At 45.4% G+C, this 20,059-nt stretch overlaps 1 protein-coding gene across 2 annotated transcripts in view; it reads right to left on the bottom strand.

Annotated features, from left to right (window-relative positions):
- The window catches only part of TXNDC11 (thioredoxin domain containing 11), a 61,091-nt gene that overhangs the window by 15,226 nt on the left and 25,806 nt on the right, over positions 1–20,059 (bottom strand). For both annotated transcript variants that reach the window (XM_059415304.1, XM_059415305.1), the window contains 2 exons: positions 5,233–5,345; positions 2,732–2,932 (listed from right to left, as the gene is read on the bottom strand). In XM_059415304.1, the coding sequence (XP_059271287.1) occupies positions 2,732–2,932; positions 5,233–5,345 (314 nt within the window). The remainder of the gene's footprint in view (positions 1–2,731; positions 2,933–5,232; positions 5,346–20,059) is intronic.

Below are 20,059 nucleotides of genomic sequence, written 5' to 3'. Positions count from 1 at the left end.
AGTCAGAACAAGACAACCATGACTTTGCCCACGAGGCTCGCGCACCGTGAGCGCCTCAGAGCAGCGCTGCGAGAGGCACACGGACTCCTCACTGGCCGCAGGGAGCAGCTCTGCAGGGACGCACGCTTCAGTGGCCTGACACTGTGGTCTCCCATGGGTGAGGGGCGTGCGTGTGTCAGCAGCTGCTGGGCTCAGACTGGGGCTCACAGTGGAGCCTGCACACAGCTGTCCTCTGGTTGGTCCCCGCCACACTCCCCACTATGGCTGCCTCAAAACCCATTGCCTGGCAAGCTCCAGTGCTACTAACCTCATGTGATACTGACCTCTCTCCACCATGTCAGCTTCCTCAACCGCCTGCCGCAGTGGGCCTCCAGGTGGGCATGGGAAAAAGGCTTAAAGCATAAACTCTTCTGTGGTTGAGGAGCTGATGAGTTCAGAACCCAGCCTGGGAATGTCCAGGTGCGGTGTTTAGGCAACACAAGCCTGAGGGTTTCCTTACCTCTCTGCTCACACACCCCACTTCCCATCCCCACCAGCGCCCAAGTTCCAGACTTTACTACTTCCCACACTCCTGGAGCAGTGCTGCCTGGAAAACGTGAATCATGGGAACACACAGCTCAGCTGACATCTCTCCTCTGTCAGTGTGACTGTGCTAGCCACGATTAACCCTGAAGTCCTCAAAGTCACACTCAACCGCCTCTCCTGTTCAGGCTTCCAATCTGGGTCTTCTCCAGGCGGCCCCTCTGGGGGCTACGCAACCCACACTACTTCCTAACCCCAAACTTGCAGGAACCTCCCCACCGCTGTGCCTCTGCTCAGGCTATGCCTTCCCTTATGTTTCCCTCAACCCATCCACATCCTGGCCACCCTGAAAGTCTGTCCCCCATACCTGCCCCGCCCACAGCCTCTCCTAATCTCACCCCTGGCTGCCCTTAGCTTTCTGGGACACAGCCCTCTCTCCTCCAATTCCTCCTGAGTGGGGTCCGGGGCTGACCTTCCTCCACCTTGCATTAATTAAAAGCAAGCCGCTGCCGCCCTCCTGAACAAGCCCCTGAGACTGTGAGAGTAAGGCTGCATCTTCTCCATCTTTCTCACCCACAGCTCCCTGACACAGTGCTCCATAAACACTTGCTAAAATGACCTGAAAGGAAGAGGGAAATGTACTGCACAGAACACTTTACTTGGCTACGTAATTCATAATCTGCTGAGATGCCATCTGGTTTTCAACAATCTCAACCACACAGCGAGGTTAGGGGAATCCACTCATCTTGCAGGGACACTCTGAGCTCAGAGGAAAGGAGATACAGGAACAAAGTGATTTAACAAAAGAAGAAGAAGAAGAAGAAGGAGGAGGCCTGGCCAGAGATGGAGGGGTTAGGGCAGAGAAGAGAGACGCTAAGCCAGGGAAAAAGGCAGGAAAGCTAGTGTCCTCCTGCCAGAGGCCCAAATCCAACAACCCCCTAAACAGGGGAACTGGGCTCCAGTCACAAAACACTACCCCACCCAGGTCCCTGACTTGCCCAAATTAGACAAGACAGAATTCTCCACAAAGAAAGTTTAAAAGTCAAAGTAAAAACCCCAAACTGTAGCTGTGCCTTGGATGAAAACCCCACCTTTCCTATAAAGAGCCTTAAGGTGCTTAAGAGTAGATGCAGTAAAAGCCTAGGAAATTTGGAGAGTGTCTTAGTTCATAAAATATTTGCGTAGTGAAGATTTTCTTCAGGAAATAAGTCTTATTACTTCAAGTCCTCCCTAATCAGAGGAAAAGAAACAAAAGCCATTTCATTTCTCTCCTTTCTTCCTTGAAGCCAGGGTAGCAGCAGGGATAACAACTTTCACAATGAGGCTCCGGAGTATCAAAGTCAGGGGCCTGGCTGGAAAAGATCCCCGAGCCCCTGTCGCCTCCAGGCAGACCACCAGGCTGAGGCAGAGAGGCCCGGGGAGAGGCCGCGTCTGGTTAGCCGGGCCAGTGCTACAATGGCTGTCCGAAATTGGTTTGGGCCCATTAAGGGATCCTTGAGGGAAGGAAAAAATAAACCCCCCCAGTAAATCCAATTTAGCAATCCCAGGCACACTCTGGTAATTGTTATTACTCTCTCTAAGTGCCTCCAAATGATCCGCATATAAAACAAACTCACACCGGAGAGAGTGAGTCCACCCGGCGGAAAAGCAGGAGGGAGGGGCAGACTCCCGACAGCTCTGGCTCTGGAAACTGCTCTGCTTATCTTCACCACGGGAAAGGCTTAGAGAAACAAGGGAGCCCAGTATCCCCACTGTTGTTCCCTGGCTGCCGGCTGAGGGCTGAGCTCGGCCAGGGCTTGCCGTCAGGCACCCCCACCTGACAACGGCGTCTCCAACGCCACGTTGAACCCTGCCTGTGCTGCTCTCCATCCCCTCTATCCTACTCCCCCAGTGGGTCATGGCGGGACAAGAGACATCTGGTCCTACCCTGGGGAGGCACAGGATGGTCATGCCTGTTTGCGCCGACTCCCCCAGACCCGAGCAGCTGTCAGTCAATGTGGCCAGCGAGGCGGCAGTGGATCCCATCTGTGGCACACACTCTTCTCCTGCCCATTTATGGGAGGAAGGAGTAACGCCACAGAAAGGCAGCTGCCACTCCTCGCAGGCTCTTGGATCCTGGTAGAAATCACTCTGAACGTGGAGTGAGACATCCAAGTTCATGAGGTTTACCTGCTCCCTAGGAGATACCTTTTAACATCAGGACTCTTACCTCATCTATTAAAGGGTGGCTTTCGGCTAAAGGATTGAAAGGTACAAACACAAGAAGCGCAGGCCCCTTCTTCAGTTCATTGTTCAGCAGGAGGCTCTTGCCGCCGTGTGGCCGCAGCCATCGGAGGAGCGCCTCTCGATTTTCTAAGGCCCACTTATGGATGTTCTCTGCGGTGTAGCTGACCACCTCCCTGGGAAAGACCTGCAGAGGACAACACAGGGAGGGCTGAAGGCAGGGCAGGCTCAAGAGGCCCCAACCACCCCACTGCCGCCCAGGTGCACACAAGACGACTCCAGGCTGTGACCTGCCCCGGCTCCTCCAGTCAGCGTTTCCTCCTAAGTGGCTGCAAAGAGCACGGGCAGCTCAGAGGGGCGACTCTCAGGTCACAGAGCCCTCCAGCTCCCTTCAGCAGACGCCTCAACCAAGGGAGAACTCTCCAGATCTGCTGCTGGCAAAAGTGGCCTCTTCCACCCTGGCCAAGGGGAACTATTACATTTTACTGGGTTCTTACAAAAGAATTATTGTAAAAGGATCAATGAATACCCAAGGGAATGGAAGTTATAAAGTTGAGGATAATTTAGATTGTTACACTGGTTCCTCAAAACTTGGCTCATAATGGTGGGAGAAGATACTCCTTAGGGCAGAGCTTTGTATCTGCATCTTCCAGCCACCTGTACCCCAGTGACTAGAAGAACACCTGTCACACAGCAGAACTCAACAAATACTTGAATGAATCCACGCATGACCTAGAACTTGTACAAAGCCACAGATCACCCTTACGTGTATGGAATGAAGCAAAGAGACACGTAGATTTTGTGCTCTGTTTAAAGTAGGTCAACATAAAATTATGTTTGGAAATTCCAATATGGCTCACTGGGTTTCAAATGAAACTCCCCCAAAAAAGTGCGTTGGATGGTTCCACAAAATGAGATCTTTTATACTCTCCAAAACTGAGAATTAAATTGCCTCGTGACAAGGATGTCCACCGGTTTTATTTGTTAAAATACTGGAATCCCAATAGTATTTCATTTGATAAAAGGAATTCTGGGGCACCTGGGTGGCTCAGTGGGTTAAGTCTCTACCTTGGGCTCAGATCATGATCTCAGGGTCCTGGGATTGAGCCCCACATCGGGCTCTCTGCTCAACAGGGAGCCTGCCTTCCCCTCTCTCTGCCTGCCTCTCTGTCCATCTGTGATCTCTCTCTCTGTATCAAATAAATAAAATCTTAAAAAAAAAAACTATTAAAAGGAATTCTGCTAAATCAACCACCAACCTTCAGAACTACAGACCTGAAGCAGTAAGCCCAGTGCGTCTGCCAGGGCCTTTCCCACAGCCCCAGCTTTCTCTCTGTTTTATGCTCCTTCCTCAGTGCCCTCCCCTCTAAACCCATATGATGTATGTTGATTGTGCAGCATGCTACAGGAGGAGGATGGAGGAAAAAGACCAGCAGTGAAAACAGAGGAAGTAAGAAGCAGCTCAGGGGCACGAGGAGGATGGGCGGGTGGCAGAGAAACCAGCGAAGCAGGGACTCTCAAAGTGGGGACCACAGGAGTTTGAAAAAACAAACTCAGACATCATAAACACATTTCTATTTGGAAAACACAAAAATACATCTGACTGCTGGAGTACAAATGACGTGAAATACAGCATAGCATCTGGGCTCCTAGGGATTTGCAGAAGCCAGGGGGACTGGCAACCAAAGTGGTGCCCCGGAGAGGGCCTAACAGTCCTCCCACAGGCATGAAACTTGCACGTCGAGTCAAGGGGAGCCCAGGTTCAGTGGGCTGGGTACACAGATACTGGTCTTCACTAAACCTATAAGTCACACACACTGTCAGTGACATTAGAGACAGAATATACTTAAAAAAATAAACTCAGTGACAGGATTGAAGCAGCAGCAATATAACAGAGGCAAAGGGCTCCGCGGGGCACAGGTCAGCGCTCAGAAAGAGCTGAGCTGGGGCTGCTTCACTGAAAGCAAATGAAATCAGGGAGCAAAGACAATGGAAAACCAAGGCTCTCTGGGGTGAGAAGCCATCAGCTTCACACTGTGACTTAACAAGAACCTCAAAATCCGTTTCATCAGCTAAGGAGAAGAGCATACCACATGATTACTCCTGATGAATGGTACAGATGAACGAAGAACATCGCCTAATGGAAGTTTCACCTCTGAGAACATTATGCCCAGAGTAACAATTCTCCAACAGAATCATCCTGCGATTTCATCCGAGGAGGAAAACAAACAAGGCTGCACCAAAGTCGAAGAATAAAAACAAAGAATCGCTGGATGTTACATCTGAGAGCCCTCTGATGCATGGGTTTGCACACGGGGACGCAGGCTCTAGTGTGAGGTTGCAGGAACTCTCAGTTTGCATATAAAAATCACATACACTTTCCTAGGGAGAGTGCCCATAGATCTTATCCAATTCTCAAAGAAGTCCATGACCTAAACAAGGTTAAGACCCACTGCACTAATATAAATGTGATTTCAAAATACTTACAAGTGATGTGTTGAAATGTCTATGTAAATACACACTTCCAGATTGTACTAAGGATACCAGTTTCGCAAGATGTTTATTTGTGATAACCCCAAATCGTATTGTTCCTAGGTAATCTGAAACAGAAAATTTGCCTTTATTAAAGAAAAAGCCTATGCCTTAAAACAACCACAAAATGCAATGGTCAAGTCTTGATGCACAAATCCCCAGAGCAAAGCTCCTTTTGTTCACCTAGCCTAGGCAGAAAAGGAGGAGCTGGAGAACCCTCCTCCGGGAACAGACCTCACATATCCTGACAGCCCCGAACACCGTATCTGCCTACGATGATCTGACCTCATCTCCTGTGACCCCGGCCCTCTCTCATTTGCCTCACCGTGGAGCCTAGGGGTATGTTGTTCTGTCTGGACACTTCCACCGCTGGCTCCTCACCATTCAGACCTCAGCTCCAGCCCCACCTTCTCCAAGAAGCCTTCCCTGACCACCTCACCCTTAAGGCAAATACTCCGAGGACAAAGTCCATAAGGGGGAACTGGGGCTTCCCCTCCGCTCAAGCACTCTCTCTACCTTTACTCTATTTTTTAACAACACTTATTAGTATCTACATAATCTTGTTGATTTATTTTAATTTTCTTTGGTCCAACTTCCTCTTAACTTCTGTGAAGTTAGAAACCTTATTTATTGCTACTACCCCAGCACCTATCGCAGTGGCCAGGCATCTAAGAGATCAATCAATATTGGTTAAATGAATGAACCTATAATGTATAAAGAACTCACAAAAATTAATAAGAAAAAGAAAGCAGTTAAAAATGCGCAAACCACAGACAAAAAGTAAAAGGCTAATAATTACATGAAAATACACTCAACCACCCTATTTCAGAAGAAAGCAAATTAAAACAATACCCCTCTTTACCTCAAACTGCCCCCAATTTGAGACACAGGAAATACCAACTATAGGTGACCAGCAGAGAAAGGACGCTCTGACATGATGCTGGTGGGACATGTAAAGTGACAGCCACTCAGGGGAGCAAGGGGTTGCATGCTCACAGTGAGACGGAGGCCGAGACTGCGGCCCCAAATCCCACCGCGAGTCCGTGCCTGTGTGCCCAAGGTCACCTGTATGGGCAGTCACCAAGAAACACTCTGCAGGTGTTCAAAACAGTAGAGTGGGGCTACTATTTGACATGTGAGGGGACATGACTACTGACACATGTGTACTACTGACACATGTGTACTACTGACACATGTGTACTACTGACACATGTGAGGGGAAAAGCACACTAAAGAAAGGTAAAGTGTATCTTTTTATGTTAAAAAAAAGAAAAACAACTCACATCTTATAAAACAACATACTTTTTTTTCCTACAGGCATGTATTTTTAAAAAAAAGTATAAGGACCCTGAAAGGATAATAAAAATAGTTTTGTGTGGGGGATAGAGATCAAAAGTGACCTTATCCTTAAGTCTTTCCCTCACGGAGCAGCTGTAGTATGTGTAGCTAAAAACTGATTAAATATCTAGTAATAGAGGCGAGTGGGTAAGATGATATAGGAAACGGTAGCTTCTTTCTTAGCTTCATTCTGTTTTATTAGATGTTAAATAAGATACCGGTTACAGTTTAGATGTAACAAGTTCTATCCAAGTAGCCCAAATATAAACTACGAAGGTACAGAACACACCAAGCTCCCAGCTTCGTCCTCCGAGCCCCACTCTGCAGCAGGGGTGTCACCTTGCTCTCGGGGGAGCGGCCGGCGGGGAGGGCGCAGTGTGGCGACCCGACACCACCTTTCATTCAAATCCAACTAGTTTAATAGGACACAAAACCAAAGAAACACAGGAAGGATAAGCTAGAAACAACAGAGACTGGTTACACATGGGGGCAGGGGCAAAGACGGGAGAGGAGAGGAAATGGGGCCGGAAGAACAGGGGTGAGGCAGCCTGACTCTGACTCTCCTCCGGGGACACCTTTTCCTATGGAGGCTCCCAGAGCTTCAGCGATGTTTCACATCCATCACAAACTCACAAACCAAAATCATTAAACCAACCAAGATGTGGGGGAGCCTAATGTGGAATCGCACCACAGAGGAGGGCTGGAGGGGTGCAGAGAAAGAGCTGAGTAACTGGAACAGTATCTTGACTGAGAATAGTAAAACTAAGGACAATGAGAGCCAGATTCTCAGGGCTGGGTGGAAAAAGTTACACATTACAAGAGGAAAGCTACATGCTGGTGTTAGACTGGAATCAGAGGAAATTAATATAAACTTAGGGCTTTTCACGCACATACACACCGATAACAGAAAGACAGCTACTCACCTATGTCTACGTGTGGGTGTAAATACATACATGTCCTGGCTCTACCTGCTCAAGGGGCCTACAAGTCATAACACCTGACACCAACCAGCACACCCAGCACCCTGATCTTGGCTTCTACATGCCTTTCCTCCATAAAAGAAACCAGGGCTCCCTGGAGAAGAGGCTGATTCCAGAGGTGGGGCAAGGGAAGTACAAAAGGAGACGGGCACACCTCAGTGTCACAATAATGGACGGAGCATCTTCAAAGGATATAGGAGCCGACCCAAGACGCTCCTAATGGCAAAAGCTGGAGCTCTTTGAGAAACAAAGTGAACAATGACCAGCCTTCCTGCAAAATGTCAAGATCACGCAAAACATGGGAAGACTACAGAGTTGTCACCAGTCGGAGGAGACTAAGGAAGGAAAAAAAATAACTATATGTGATGTGGGATCCCAGACTGGAACAGAAAAGAAACACATTAGTGAAGACACTGGCAAAATTCAAACAAGGCCTGTGGTTCAGTTAATGATACTGTACGGATGGTAATGTCTTAGTTTTGACCAAAGTACCGTCACCAACGGTTGGTTACACAACATCTTAACACTGGGGGAAGTGAGGTGAAGGAAGAAAACGGAGGAAATCCCTGTCCTATTTCTGCAACTTTTCTACAAGTATAAAATCAGCTCAAAATTTGAATTTTAGAGGCACCTGGGTGGCTCAGTGGTTAAGCCGCTGCCTTCGGCTCGGGTCATGATCCCAGGGTCCTGGGATCGAGCCCCGAATCGGGCGCTCTGCTCAGCAGGGAGCCTGCTTCCTCCTCTCTCTCTCTCTGCCTGCCTCTCTGCCTACTTGCGATCTCTGTCTGTCAAATAAATAAATAAAATCTTTAAAAAAAAATTTGAATTTTAAAAAACGGTATAACATGTAAGTTCAGATCCCAAAGCCGTCAGAAAAAATAGCAGGACATAATACAGGGTTCGAAGGCACCACTCTCCAGAAGAAGGCTGAATCTTGGTGGACGGCCACCGCTAAAAAGAGAGGAGGAGAAGGAAAAGCAGCCAGTGAGGAAATGCATTTGACAGTTGGCCAATGTCACCAACATGACTTATCAGAGCAGAAAATAAAAAGTGACAGGCTGATCCAAAAGTTGAAAGGGCTCGTTCAAAAACCTGTTTAACTACATTAAGAATGGACAGCCTGCTGCACACAGTGGATTCGAACATGCCCAAACACATCACAATTTTAAAACTTTACTTTTCACATACAGAGGTATCTACGAAATTCACACATCTATTTTAAGTTCCTGCATGTAGCGGAAATCTCGCTAGAAGAAGCCACTTAAATTTGCACTGTCATGTGTACAAGGGGTACTTGAATTAGCAGAGCAAGTTTATACTGTAAGAAAGACACAAAAAATAACACCTCTCACCTCCACATCCAGAACATTCTCTGGTAAGCGGGGCTCCAAGGCTTTCTACAGTAGGGGCCTCTGCCATTTCTAAAATGAATAATTTAATCCTAAAAGTAATAAATCTTCAACATTTTAATTAAGGACTTTGAATTTGTTGAATTAAAAATAAATTTGGGGGACGACTGGGTGGCTCAGTCAGCTAAACATCTGCCTTCAGCCCGGTCATGATCCCCGAGTCCTGGGATTGGGTCCCGCACTGGGCCCCTTGCTCAGCAGGGAGCCTGCTTCTCCCTCTGCCTGCCACTGCCCCTATCTCTGTGCTCTCGCTCTCTCTTCTCTCTGATAAATAAAAATCTTAAAAAAAAAAAACTAAATAAAAATTAAAATAAATTTAGAATAATGTCTTTCCCCCCTTCCCCACCAAAGTAAGGTCCAACAAAGACATATGTGATCCTGTTCAATTAAAATTTTTTTTTTTAAATCTCAATAAACTCTTGTTAGCCAGGTAACTGGCCAGTTACAAGTGTCTATTCACCATCCAGTGAAAAGAGTTACAAAGACCGCTGCCTAAGGTACCAAGACCAGGAGAGAACCTCAGGGGAAAGGCAGCAGTTATAGCCAGTTTCTGTAGCTGGTCAGACGGGAAACTAACAAGGGCGAGTTGAGCACAGCATGAACACTGGCGTATTGGCCATTTGCTGGAAAAAGTGCTGAGCCCTGGGACCTGGGTCCCTCCACAACACGGCAGTCCACCACATATGTGGCCACCATCTATGCCCGCAGGGCATCACGGCATCACAGCAGAATGTCACTACTTGTGTGCTCTAAATAACAAAGATGCTTGCTCCGATCTTAATCTTATCTACTTTCTGTACTAATGCATAGTTCACCCCTGGCTGTCTTTGAGAGTGAGGTTCTTCTCCACCACTAACCAAAAGCTCCACCCCTGCTTCCCACACTCCCGCTCGGTACCAGAGCTTCTGTTGACTGTCCGTACAGCGCCATCGCTGTTCACCTCATTGCAACCACCAAAGGCGCATCCAGGATGGAAGAATCTGAAATTCCATCTGGTTTCTACTCAGATGCATCTGGCTCTCTTTCTGGCTCACATCAAGATTTTTCTTTTGGGGCTTTTGCTTAACATTTTAATATCAGACTATTTTATTTTGCTTAAACTTAATTTTTAACATCAAGACTTCAGTTTACTGTTGAGGTATAAAACACACACATACTAAGGCAATATCAACTACCTCTGGGAGGCAAAATGTTAACATTCTCAAACATTCCAGAAAGAGTAACAATAGTTTCTCTGGTTAGGAAGGAGAACAGATTTTCAACTGTAGGGCGCCTGGGCGGCTGAGTATGTAACTCTCGATTTAGGATGAGGTGAAAAGATGGAGCCCTGAGTGGGGTTCCACATTCAGCATGGAGTCTGCTTAAAAATCTGTCTCTCCAGGCGCCTGGGTGGCTCAATGGGTTAAGCCTCTGCCTTCGGCTCAGGTCATGACCTCAGCATCGTGGGATTGAGTCCTGCATCGGGTTCTCTGCTCAGCAGAGAGCCCGCCTGTTCCCCCTCTCTCTCTGCCTACTTGTGATCTCTGTGTGTCAAATAAATAAATAAAATCTTTAAAAAAAAAAAAAAGAATCAGTCTCTCCCTCTACCCCTCCCCCTGACCTGGCTCGCACATGTGCGCACACACTCTCCCCTGCTCTCCCTCTCTCAAAAACAAAAAAAAAAACCCAAAATACCCAATAATAATGATAATAATAAAAATAATAAATTTGCCTGAAGCAAAATTACACAACTCACACTCACCACCTAACATATAACCAGGAACACAATCTGAAACCATTTAACTCAGGGATGTGTGTGCAGGAGACTCAGTAGCTCAAGAAAAAATTGCTTTACCCTGGAACACTTGAATAATGAAGCCTATGTCAGTAGCTGCACGGGCCTATATGGTAGCCACCAGCAACATATAGCTAATGAGCACTGTTAATGTGAGTGGGGGGTGGTACGCCTGGGTGGCTCAGTCCTTAAGCATCTGCCTTTGGCTCAGGTCCTGATCCCAGGGTCCTGGGATCGAGTCCCACATCAGGTGCTCTGCTCTGTGGGGAGCCTGCTTCCCCCTCTCCCACTCCCCACGCTTGTTCCCTCTCTCACTGTTGTCTCTCTCTGTCAAATAAATAAATAAAACTTATAAAAAACAAAAAAGTGTGTCGCCTCCTCTCCTTCAGAAAGGAAAAGGTGGGTCCCTAGACCTTGTGCCTCTAAGTATAAACTGCTGAGCTTCCGAAATTAATTCTCTCTCAGAGTCCTGAAGCTAACAGCACTCGGTATACTGCAAAGTAAGACGGCCAAGGATATACTGAAAGAATGATGAGAAATGGTGCAGCTGAGCAGTGTGGAAATTTTTATAACAGAACTAGCCATGTGCTAGCCAGGAGACATCCGTGTGAGCTAATCTCTCAAAAACCAGGGAACAAAAATAAAAATCAGGTCAAGAAAAATACTCATGGGGCGCCTGGGTGGCTCAGTGGGTTAAGCTTCTGCCTTCGGCTCAGGTCATGATCTCAGAGTCCTGGGATCGAGCCCCACATCGGGCTCTCTGCTCAGCAGGGAGCCTGCTTCCTCCTCTCTCTCTGCCTGCCTCTGCCTGCTTGTGATCTCCGTCTGTCAAATAAATACAATCTTTAAAAAAAAAAAAAAAAGAAAGAAAAATACTCATGAAGAGAACTGCTAATAAAAAGCATGATACTTGTGCTTGCTTCGGCAGCACATATACTAAAAAAAAAAGCATGATACTTCAAAACTAAATACCACTGGGTTAAGTCATGTGGCTTCTAATCAGCATGGCTAAGAAGCCCCGGACGCCCTGGGAAAACGTCTTTCACTTCTTTACCCTGGGAAGTAGTGACATTTCCAAAAAGCAAACCTGCATCGTGGCACCCTCCTGAAAACAATCCTCATTTTACTCTATACTCTGCCATTTTTACAAACTTCTGCTTTCCCGCTCTTCTTTCCTAAGTTTTAGACAAGGCAGAAAAAGGGAAACAACACGATTCCACAAAAAGGGTAACCATCCCATGGTACTTAGCATTACGCAGTGATTCGTAATTCTTTAGTGGATGACTTCCCACATTTCCAATACTAAATACATTCACCCAGATAAAAAAAAACCTTCAAAGAAACGTAACAGACCACAGAAATGTCTGTTTCCAACACACGAACTATAGCAATTACTTGCATTTTGTTACCAGAACTGTGACTCTGAGGTTTGTGTATTTTCAAAATTTTTAATATAAAGCACAAAGCAATTATCCAGAGACTTTTCTGGCATTTGGGCACCACAGAGACAACATGCACATTCTGGTCCCGGCCACAACACTGCTAAATGCTAAGGAAACACAGAATTCCTTCACTAGGACTTTTAATTTCTTGTGAATCAGGGAGGAGAGAAATGTAGTTCCATACATCATTTAGGGGAACACAAACCACAGAGCTAACCATGCACGGTCACTACACCCACACGACTGCAAATCCCTCACACTCCCCGCCATTTCACCGAAGCACAGTATGAAAATGATCAAGTACTTCTCTTGTGTGTATTTCGATGAAAATTTTTTTTTGTTTTTACACCTTCACGGAAGGAAAGACTTCAGCAAAGAAACCCCTCCGTTTACAAATCCCTCCTGCATCCCCATTTAAGGCTGTTCTTAAGGTCTAGCACAAAGGTAACACGCTCTTTTTTTTTTTTCTTGCAAACAACCCTTAACAAATATAAAAGCAATTCTCAGCTCCCAGGCCTATAAAAATAAGCCAAGGACCAGTGCATTTTCAAACTGAAGTGTCTTTTAGAGGCGACCAGAGCACAGCTCCCTTATCTTCCAGAGAGAGAACCCGAAGACCAGTTGGAAAGGGTCTGGGTGGACCATGGTCACACAGGACACCAGCTACTAAAATGACTTATTAAGGGACTCAGTCCCAGCCTATGGGAACTTCCTGTGAGAAAGATACTAATGAAGTTCAATGCTAGCTGCTAAGTGGGGCCATGGCCACCTCGTGCAGCAGGAGCTCCAGGAAAGGACCAGTGGCGTGGAAATCTCCATCTGACATCCATAATGTGCCAGACATTATATTAGCGGCACAATATTTATAAACTGGAAAATTAGGGAAGTGGATATTAACTAGGTAAAGGCAATCTAGTTAAAGCAATATCATGGGCAAAGGCCAGGAGGCAGGAATGACCACGCCGTCCCCTGCCCCACATCCGTGGAGAACACAGCAGTAAACGGGAGAAACCTGGTCCTGGGTTCCTATCCCAGCTCCTCATTTGCTGGTATGGGACTGCATTCGTCTGCTACCTCAGCTGTCACAAATTACCACAAATTTAGTAGATTAAAAGAGCTACGTTTATCTCTCAGTTCTGGAGGTCATAAATCCAAAACGGGCCTCAGTGGACTAAAATCAAGGTGTCCATAGGGCATGTTCCCTCTGGAGGCCTCCGGGGAGAATCCATCTCCACAGGCAGCCAGCGCTCTCTGGCTTGGGGCCCCCTCCACCGTCAAAGACAGCAAGGGCTGGACAAGTCCTTCTCAAATTGTGTCTCTCTGACACTGTTCTTTGCCTCTTGATTCCAATTTTAAGGATCCGCCCGATGACGCCGGGACCACTCAGATAATCCAGGATGATCTCCCGTTCTCAAAGTCAGCTGATTAGCAACGCAATTCGTCACACAATCTCAACTGTCCCTAACCATGTGATGTACTATATTCATAGGTTCTGGTGATTAGAACACGGGCATCTCTGGGGAGCCACCCCAGTGACCTCGAGCCAGTTAACAGCCTCCTCACAGCCTGTTTCCTCACCAGAGACAGTCACAAGGCCATACTCACAGTTCTACTTCGAAGAGGGAAGACTGGATCATGCAGATAAAGGGCCTGACTCCCGGGAAGGCTCAGCCTAGTATCAGCTTACCATACTCAGCTTTACATAAAAAGTGGCCAAGTAGAGACCAGAACTGGGTTTGGTGCGGAGTTGTTTCACTATAAGCTTGTGACTTTATTATAGAAGGTGATCCCTGAGAGTTTTTAAAGATTTTAATGTTTTTGGTTCTTTGCCTAGAGTCTTATAGCTTCAAAAACATCAAACGCGCAAACCCTTAAGAAAGAGGACACACACACACACACACACAGACCCTAAAAAGGACAATCCTCCAAAGGTAGAAAATATCACAAAACAGAAAGTGACGATAGCATTATTTTTAAAATTCACAGGTTCAAGGAATCAAAATATCTATAAATGGCTAAATTTGATTCTGAGCTTCCTGCATACCTTTAGCTTTCCCCAGTCCCTCTCTTATCTTCTCTCTAGTTCCTTGCACTTACCTGAAGGCTAACACCTCATTCTCCTGGGAAACCCTCCCCAGGCCAGCACCATCTCCTCTGAGCGTCAGTGATCTCAGTGATCTAATGTTAATGACCCGCTTCCACACTCCAACAACCTGGCCTAAACCGGTCCCCAGACTTGCCTGTAGGCAAGCTTACCTGTCTGCCATCCTATCTGGTGGTATTACATGTTGGGGAACTAGTTTTATTCAAAGTTGGAGCACACAGTAGATCTTCAAATGTCTGTTCGATCAGTAAATCATGCTTCTGACTCTAACCTGAAGTGCGGGGTGGGGGGGGTGCCTTTGGCCTTAATTTTTCTCTAGCAGCATTTACAAGGCTTAAGAGGTAAGTCATAAGGGGAATAAAAACATCTCCTCTGAAACATGGGGACATCCTTCCTGTAACGACAGCAACATCACAAAGAAGTCAGTTTTGGGCACAGGAACAAAAAGCATGGAATTTCTAACATACTTACTCTAATGTGTACTAATTAGTCCCCAGAGGGCCTCAGAACTCAAAGAGACAGCTAGGAAAAGATTTTCCTCTACAAGTACAGTGACAATGAATGTGATTATCCAAGAAAAACAAGTAATCCTGAAACCTGCTTCATTCACAGAGAACTGTTAAACCCATGCCTAATCCAAACTCTCAAGAATTAGACCTAGGAACTCAGGAAAAAAACCAAATATCAGAATGAACCTTACTTAACTAAGAAATCAGTCCCCTGTTTTCTCAGTACCTTTAAAAATGTCTGTCACTTACAGAATAAGAAAATCCTCCCCTCTGGACTTCTTGATATTATATAAAAGTTCACAAGCTAACAGAAAAGCGCTCCAGAAAAAGTTTTATTCATGAATAAGGATATGGAAGAGAGTGCTCTGTATGCACCCGGACTCAATTCTACCAGGAAAGCACAGCTCTGTCGGACGCCACCAAGCAGAGTAGGCGACCCTAGACTGGAATTAGCAGTTCCTCCACTAATAAATTCCTCTTTTAAAAAATTCACTATTGGATGCGTGGGTGGCTCAGTGAGTTAAGCTTCTGCCTTGGACTCAGGGTCCTGGGATTGAGTCCCACATCCGGCTCTCTGCTCAGCAGGGATCCTGCTTCCCCCTCTTTCTCTCTGCCTGCCTCTCTGCCTCCTTGTGGTCTCTGTGTGTGTGTGTGTGTGTGAAATAAATAAATAAAATCTTTAAAAAAATTTTTTTTAATAAAATAAAAAATTCATTACAACTGTAGTTCCCAAAGGGTGTTCCTTAGAAAACTAATGCCACAAGGATCCATAGTCAACTGAGTTTAAGAATTCCTAACAGTGGCAGAAGAAGTAGAAATGGCATCCTTAGTTAATGGTTTAGTGCATTTTCAAAGTTAACATTTAAGTACCATGTAAATTTCAGTTCAGCTCATTAGGATTCCAGTGTCAGGGGACAGTGAAACGCCAGCAGAAAGGCAGAGAAAGAAGAGTGCATTAGGCAGGGGCCCACGCAGTCCTGTCGTGAGCAAAGCCTACACTCTGGTCTGAGAAACCAGCAAGGCCAGGCAACAGAAGTGGTGGTGGGAAGGAATCCAAGGCAACTTAACATCTCACTGCTCCAATTGCCCTCACTTGAGCAATTTCAAGGTCAAGTGCCTTTATTATAGTCATTCATTCAACCTTTTAGCTACAACAGTGGTCAAGCAGGGTGTTCTAGCTGGAGGAGCAGGAGGATAAAACCTGGGCCTCAAGGCACTCAATCAAAATATTATCTGAACAAAGCAGCTCATATCCTGGTGGGAAAGGTATACAGTCATTTCCATAGTGAGAACACCATGCCACAGGAACAGAAAGTACAAGCAAAGGAAGGCCTGTGTCCACTGGTTGGCCAGGTTATACAATACCTAGTGTAGAATTCTTTAAGGAAACATACATGATACTTAAAGTGCTTTCAGCCAAGCGGCTTTCTAACTGAGCTGCTACGGACATGAAGACTATTACTTTATTCACAAAGTATCGTATAGAGGATGTAGCTATATAAAATAATCACTGACTCTTCTCTCCATCACCTTCAATCTTACAGATACACAAACTCACACAAAGAAGAGTTCAATATTTTCTTCAAGTTTATAGCTCCTGTCCTTGGTAAACAAAGGGTGCACACTAGGCAGTGCCATCTCCCAGACCACGGCTTCCCTCACTAGCCAGCACTTTGTCCTTCCTGTAGGCCAAAGGAAAAAAAGGACTGAAATTGGTTGCAAATTTTCTCTTTTCAAAAAATCACTACAGGGATGCCTGGGTGGCTCAGTTGGTTAAGCAGCTGCCTTCAGCTCAGGTCATGATCCCAGCGCCCTGGGATCGAGTCCCACATCAGGCTCCTTGCTCAGCAGGGAGCCTGCTTCTCCCTCTGCCTCTGCCTGCCATTCTGTCTGCCTGTGCTTGCTCTCTCCCCCCCCCCTCTGATAAATAAATAAAATCTTTAAAAAAAAAAAAAATCACTACATCAGGGGTCCCTGGGAGGCTCCGAAGGTTAAGCCTCTGCCTTCAGCTCAGGTCAAGATCCTGAGGTCCTGGGATCGAGCCCCGCATCAGGCTCCCTCCTCAGCAGGAAGTCTGCTTCTCCCTCTCCCTTCTTCCCCTGCTGGAGGGCACTCTTTCTCTCTAATAAACAAAAAATCTTTTTTAAAAAAGTCACTGAATCGCAGCGAAATATAACAACATTTTACCAGAACACGTTTATAGCAAATAATGAAATAAGCTAAGATGGAAAAAAAATCCAGTAAGCAACTTAAAAACACTGACACCTCTACCAAATTTTCTTTAGGAAAAAAAGAAAGCCTGTCTGCCAAGATCAAAAGTGGAAAGGTTCAAAGATGCTTTGCAGTCTGGGGAGAGGGGAGAACTCCAAGAGACTGGTTTCCCTCCCAATCCTGAAACACACACAGACTGCTGGCCCACAATTAATCATTCAGCACTTCAAATGATCAAACATTAATGAGGAATGTGTAAGACCTATTATAAAAAATTAAAAGGTCTGAATAAATGAATAATCCTGCTGCAATCCTAGAAAGGGAGGCGAAATGTTAGGAAGACATCCATCACCTCTAAGTCAATATATACCTTTAATACAATTGCTACCAAAACCAGCCAAGTGATATAAAAGAGGATTCCATAGGACACAAGACTTAGGGGAGGCAAAGTTCAGACTTTACCAGGTAATAACTTACAAAGCAAGAAATGAAATTATATTTACTCATACAAAAAAGGTATCTAGACCAAAAGAAAACATAGAAACAATCCCGCTTAGGGACGCCTGGGTGGCTCAGTTGGTTAAGCGGCTGCCTTCGGCTCAGGTCATGATCCCAGCGTCCTGGGATCGAGTCCCACATCGGGCTCCTTGCTCCGCGGGGAGCCTGCTTCTCCCTCTGACTCTTCCTTCCACTCTGTCTGCCTGTGCTTGCTCTCATTCACTCTCTCGCTAACAAATAAATAAATAAAATCTTTAAAAAAAAAGAAAAGAAAAGAAACAATCCCGCTTACATGTAAACTATTTTGAGATAAAACCAGGCATCATCAAGATGAGGGAACATGGAAGCATTATTTTGTAAATGATGCTGATTAGCCAATAAGAAGGGGAGGAAAAAACTACTGTGCTCTGTATGTGAAAAAAGCCAGAGGAAATCCAGGTAGCATGAAATGCTAAACAATTTTTAAAAATTAAAAAATGAACTAATTAGTGATCAGATTTTTAGGGGGAAAAGAAAAGAAATCAAGAAAAAGAACCACAGATTAAACTACATGAAAATACAGAAGTGCTATATAACAAACGGTGACAGTAACACAGTTAGGAAAACAGTGGACAGAAATACGACAAAGCAGCACCGCCCGTATCACCTAACAGGCAGGCCCCCATCAACGGACAAATCAGCACCAAGACTGCGATCAAGGGGCAAAGGACCCAGATAACAGAGATGAAAGGCAAGAATTAAAACCACAAAAAGAGAAAGCAGTCAGTATTAAGTCCTCAGGCAGAAAGCCAATCTTCCATACGATAATGTGTAAAAGTTATCAAATGTTATAGAGACAGTCTTGAGAGGGACAAAGTACCACGGAACCAGATCTGAGAACTGAACTCACGCATTTCTGAGGCAGGCATGGACCCTCTTAGAACACTCCCCACACCCAGACATGAGGCTTCACGTCAGTACATTCTCAGAAGACTTGTCCACTGAGGCCAGCTAGCTTCAAGACAAATATGAGAGACTGTCCTGGCTATTTCTAAGACAATTTTAAAAAATTAAGGCAAGGGAGGGCGCCTGGGTGGCTCAGTGGGTTAAGCCGCTGCCTTCGGCTCAGGTCATGATCTCAGGGTCCTGGGATCGAGTCCCGCATCGGGCTCTCTGCTCAGCAGGGAGCCTGCTTCCTCCTCTCTCTCTCTGCCTGCCTCTCTGCCTACTTGTGATCTCTGTCAGATAAATAAATAAAATCTTTAAAAAAAAAAAAAAATTAAGGCAAGGGAAAGAGGCTCATTTTGTAAACACTTGTGTCATGCTGAACCAGGCCATGTGTCATGCTGAACCAGGCCATCTGCTTTCTCCAACAGACCAAGCACTTCTCCAGGTAAGCTCTGATAAGCCATTGTTAAATGAGGCAAATGTGTCTTAGGCCTCAATTTGTTGCACAAAATCTAAACACAACCCTGACCTATAATTTGCATTCCAAACTATAACATTAAAAAAAAAAAAAAAAAGGTGTGCACACATTTCTCTTACTAAACATCTACTATTCACAAGTAAAATACTGTCTGACTTCTGGGTATGAGAAAGGAAAGTTGGGGGGGGGACCAGATGCTCAAAGCAAGATTTTAGTGCACATATGTATGGAAAGTCATCATTCTACACTTGTCTTTTTCCTCTAAAAGTGCTTCATTAAATTTAAGTGAGAATTTACCCACAAAAATGAAGTGAAAAATGATGAATCAGAATGAATCTCAGCTCTTGCAAAGTTCATAAACAGAAGGATTTTACCAGGCCCCACTAGAGTCACAAGCTAGAGAAGAAGTGTAGTTAAGGTAATCAGAGACTAGATTTATTCTGACAAGAAGCTGCCAGGGATGATTTGTCAGTATTAGGGATTTGACCAGAGAGGTTCACTTTGTTCTTTCAAATACTTTTTACCCATTTATCACCTTCCCTTGCTTAAAAAAAGAAAAGAAAAAACAGGGGAGAAAAGATTACTATCTTATACTTGGAAAAGTTCTTCCGAAAAAGAAGTGAAATTTTGGAAGCTTCTGAATGAAAAAGTAATTTGTGAAGAATCACTAGCACACAATACAAGCTAACTGGATGATAAAACATCCTTCCACCATCCCGAAGTGTCCTCTGCAACTCAAGAACTTGAATGCTACCATCAGGTCCATGAGTGAGTGACTGCGGACTGGCCTTTCACGCACAGTGTTCACTTGAAATCTCTGAGGGGGCTTTCATTTCTAAGAACATTTCTGAGTATCAGCTTCTTAAGCTTTTTTATGCTGGCAGTATGCTGCTTTCAAAATCCAAACTTTAAGTCTTCTTAGTCACCTGAATCTGGGCAGCTCAGAGTCTTTCAGGTGGACAGACACATACTTATATGACAGCTTGATTTCCTCTCACGATGTCCCCAAGGTGAAAAACACAAACGCAGTAGATCCTCTATCTATATAACCCTAAAACAGGGTCTATCTCAAAACGGCCAGTCATATGATTGTTTGATTGTACTAATATACT

This window comes from Mustela nigripes, chromosome 11 (genome assembly GCF_022355385.1).
Source record: "Mustela nigripes isolate SB6536 chromosome 11, MUSNIG.SB6536, whole genome shotgun sequence".
Taxonomy (NCBI): domain Eukaryota; kingdom Metazoa; phylum Chordata; class Mammalia; order Carnivora; family Mustelidae; genus Mustela; species Mustela nigripes.
Note: the sequence above shows the minus strand (reverse complement) of the source record. Positions and strands in the feature narration are given on the sequence as shown.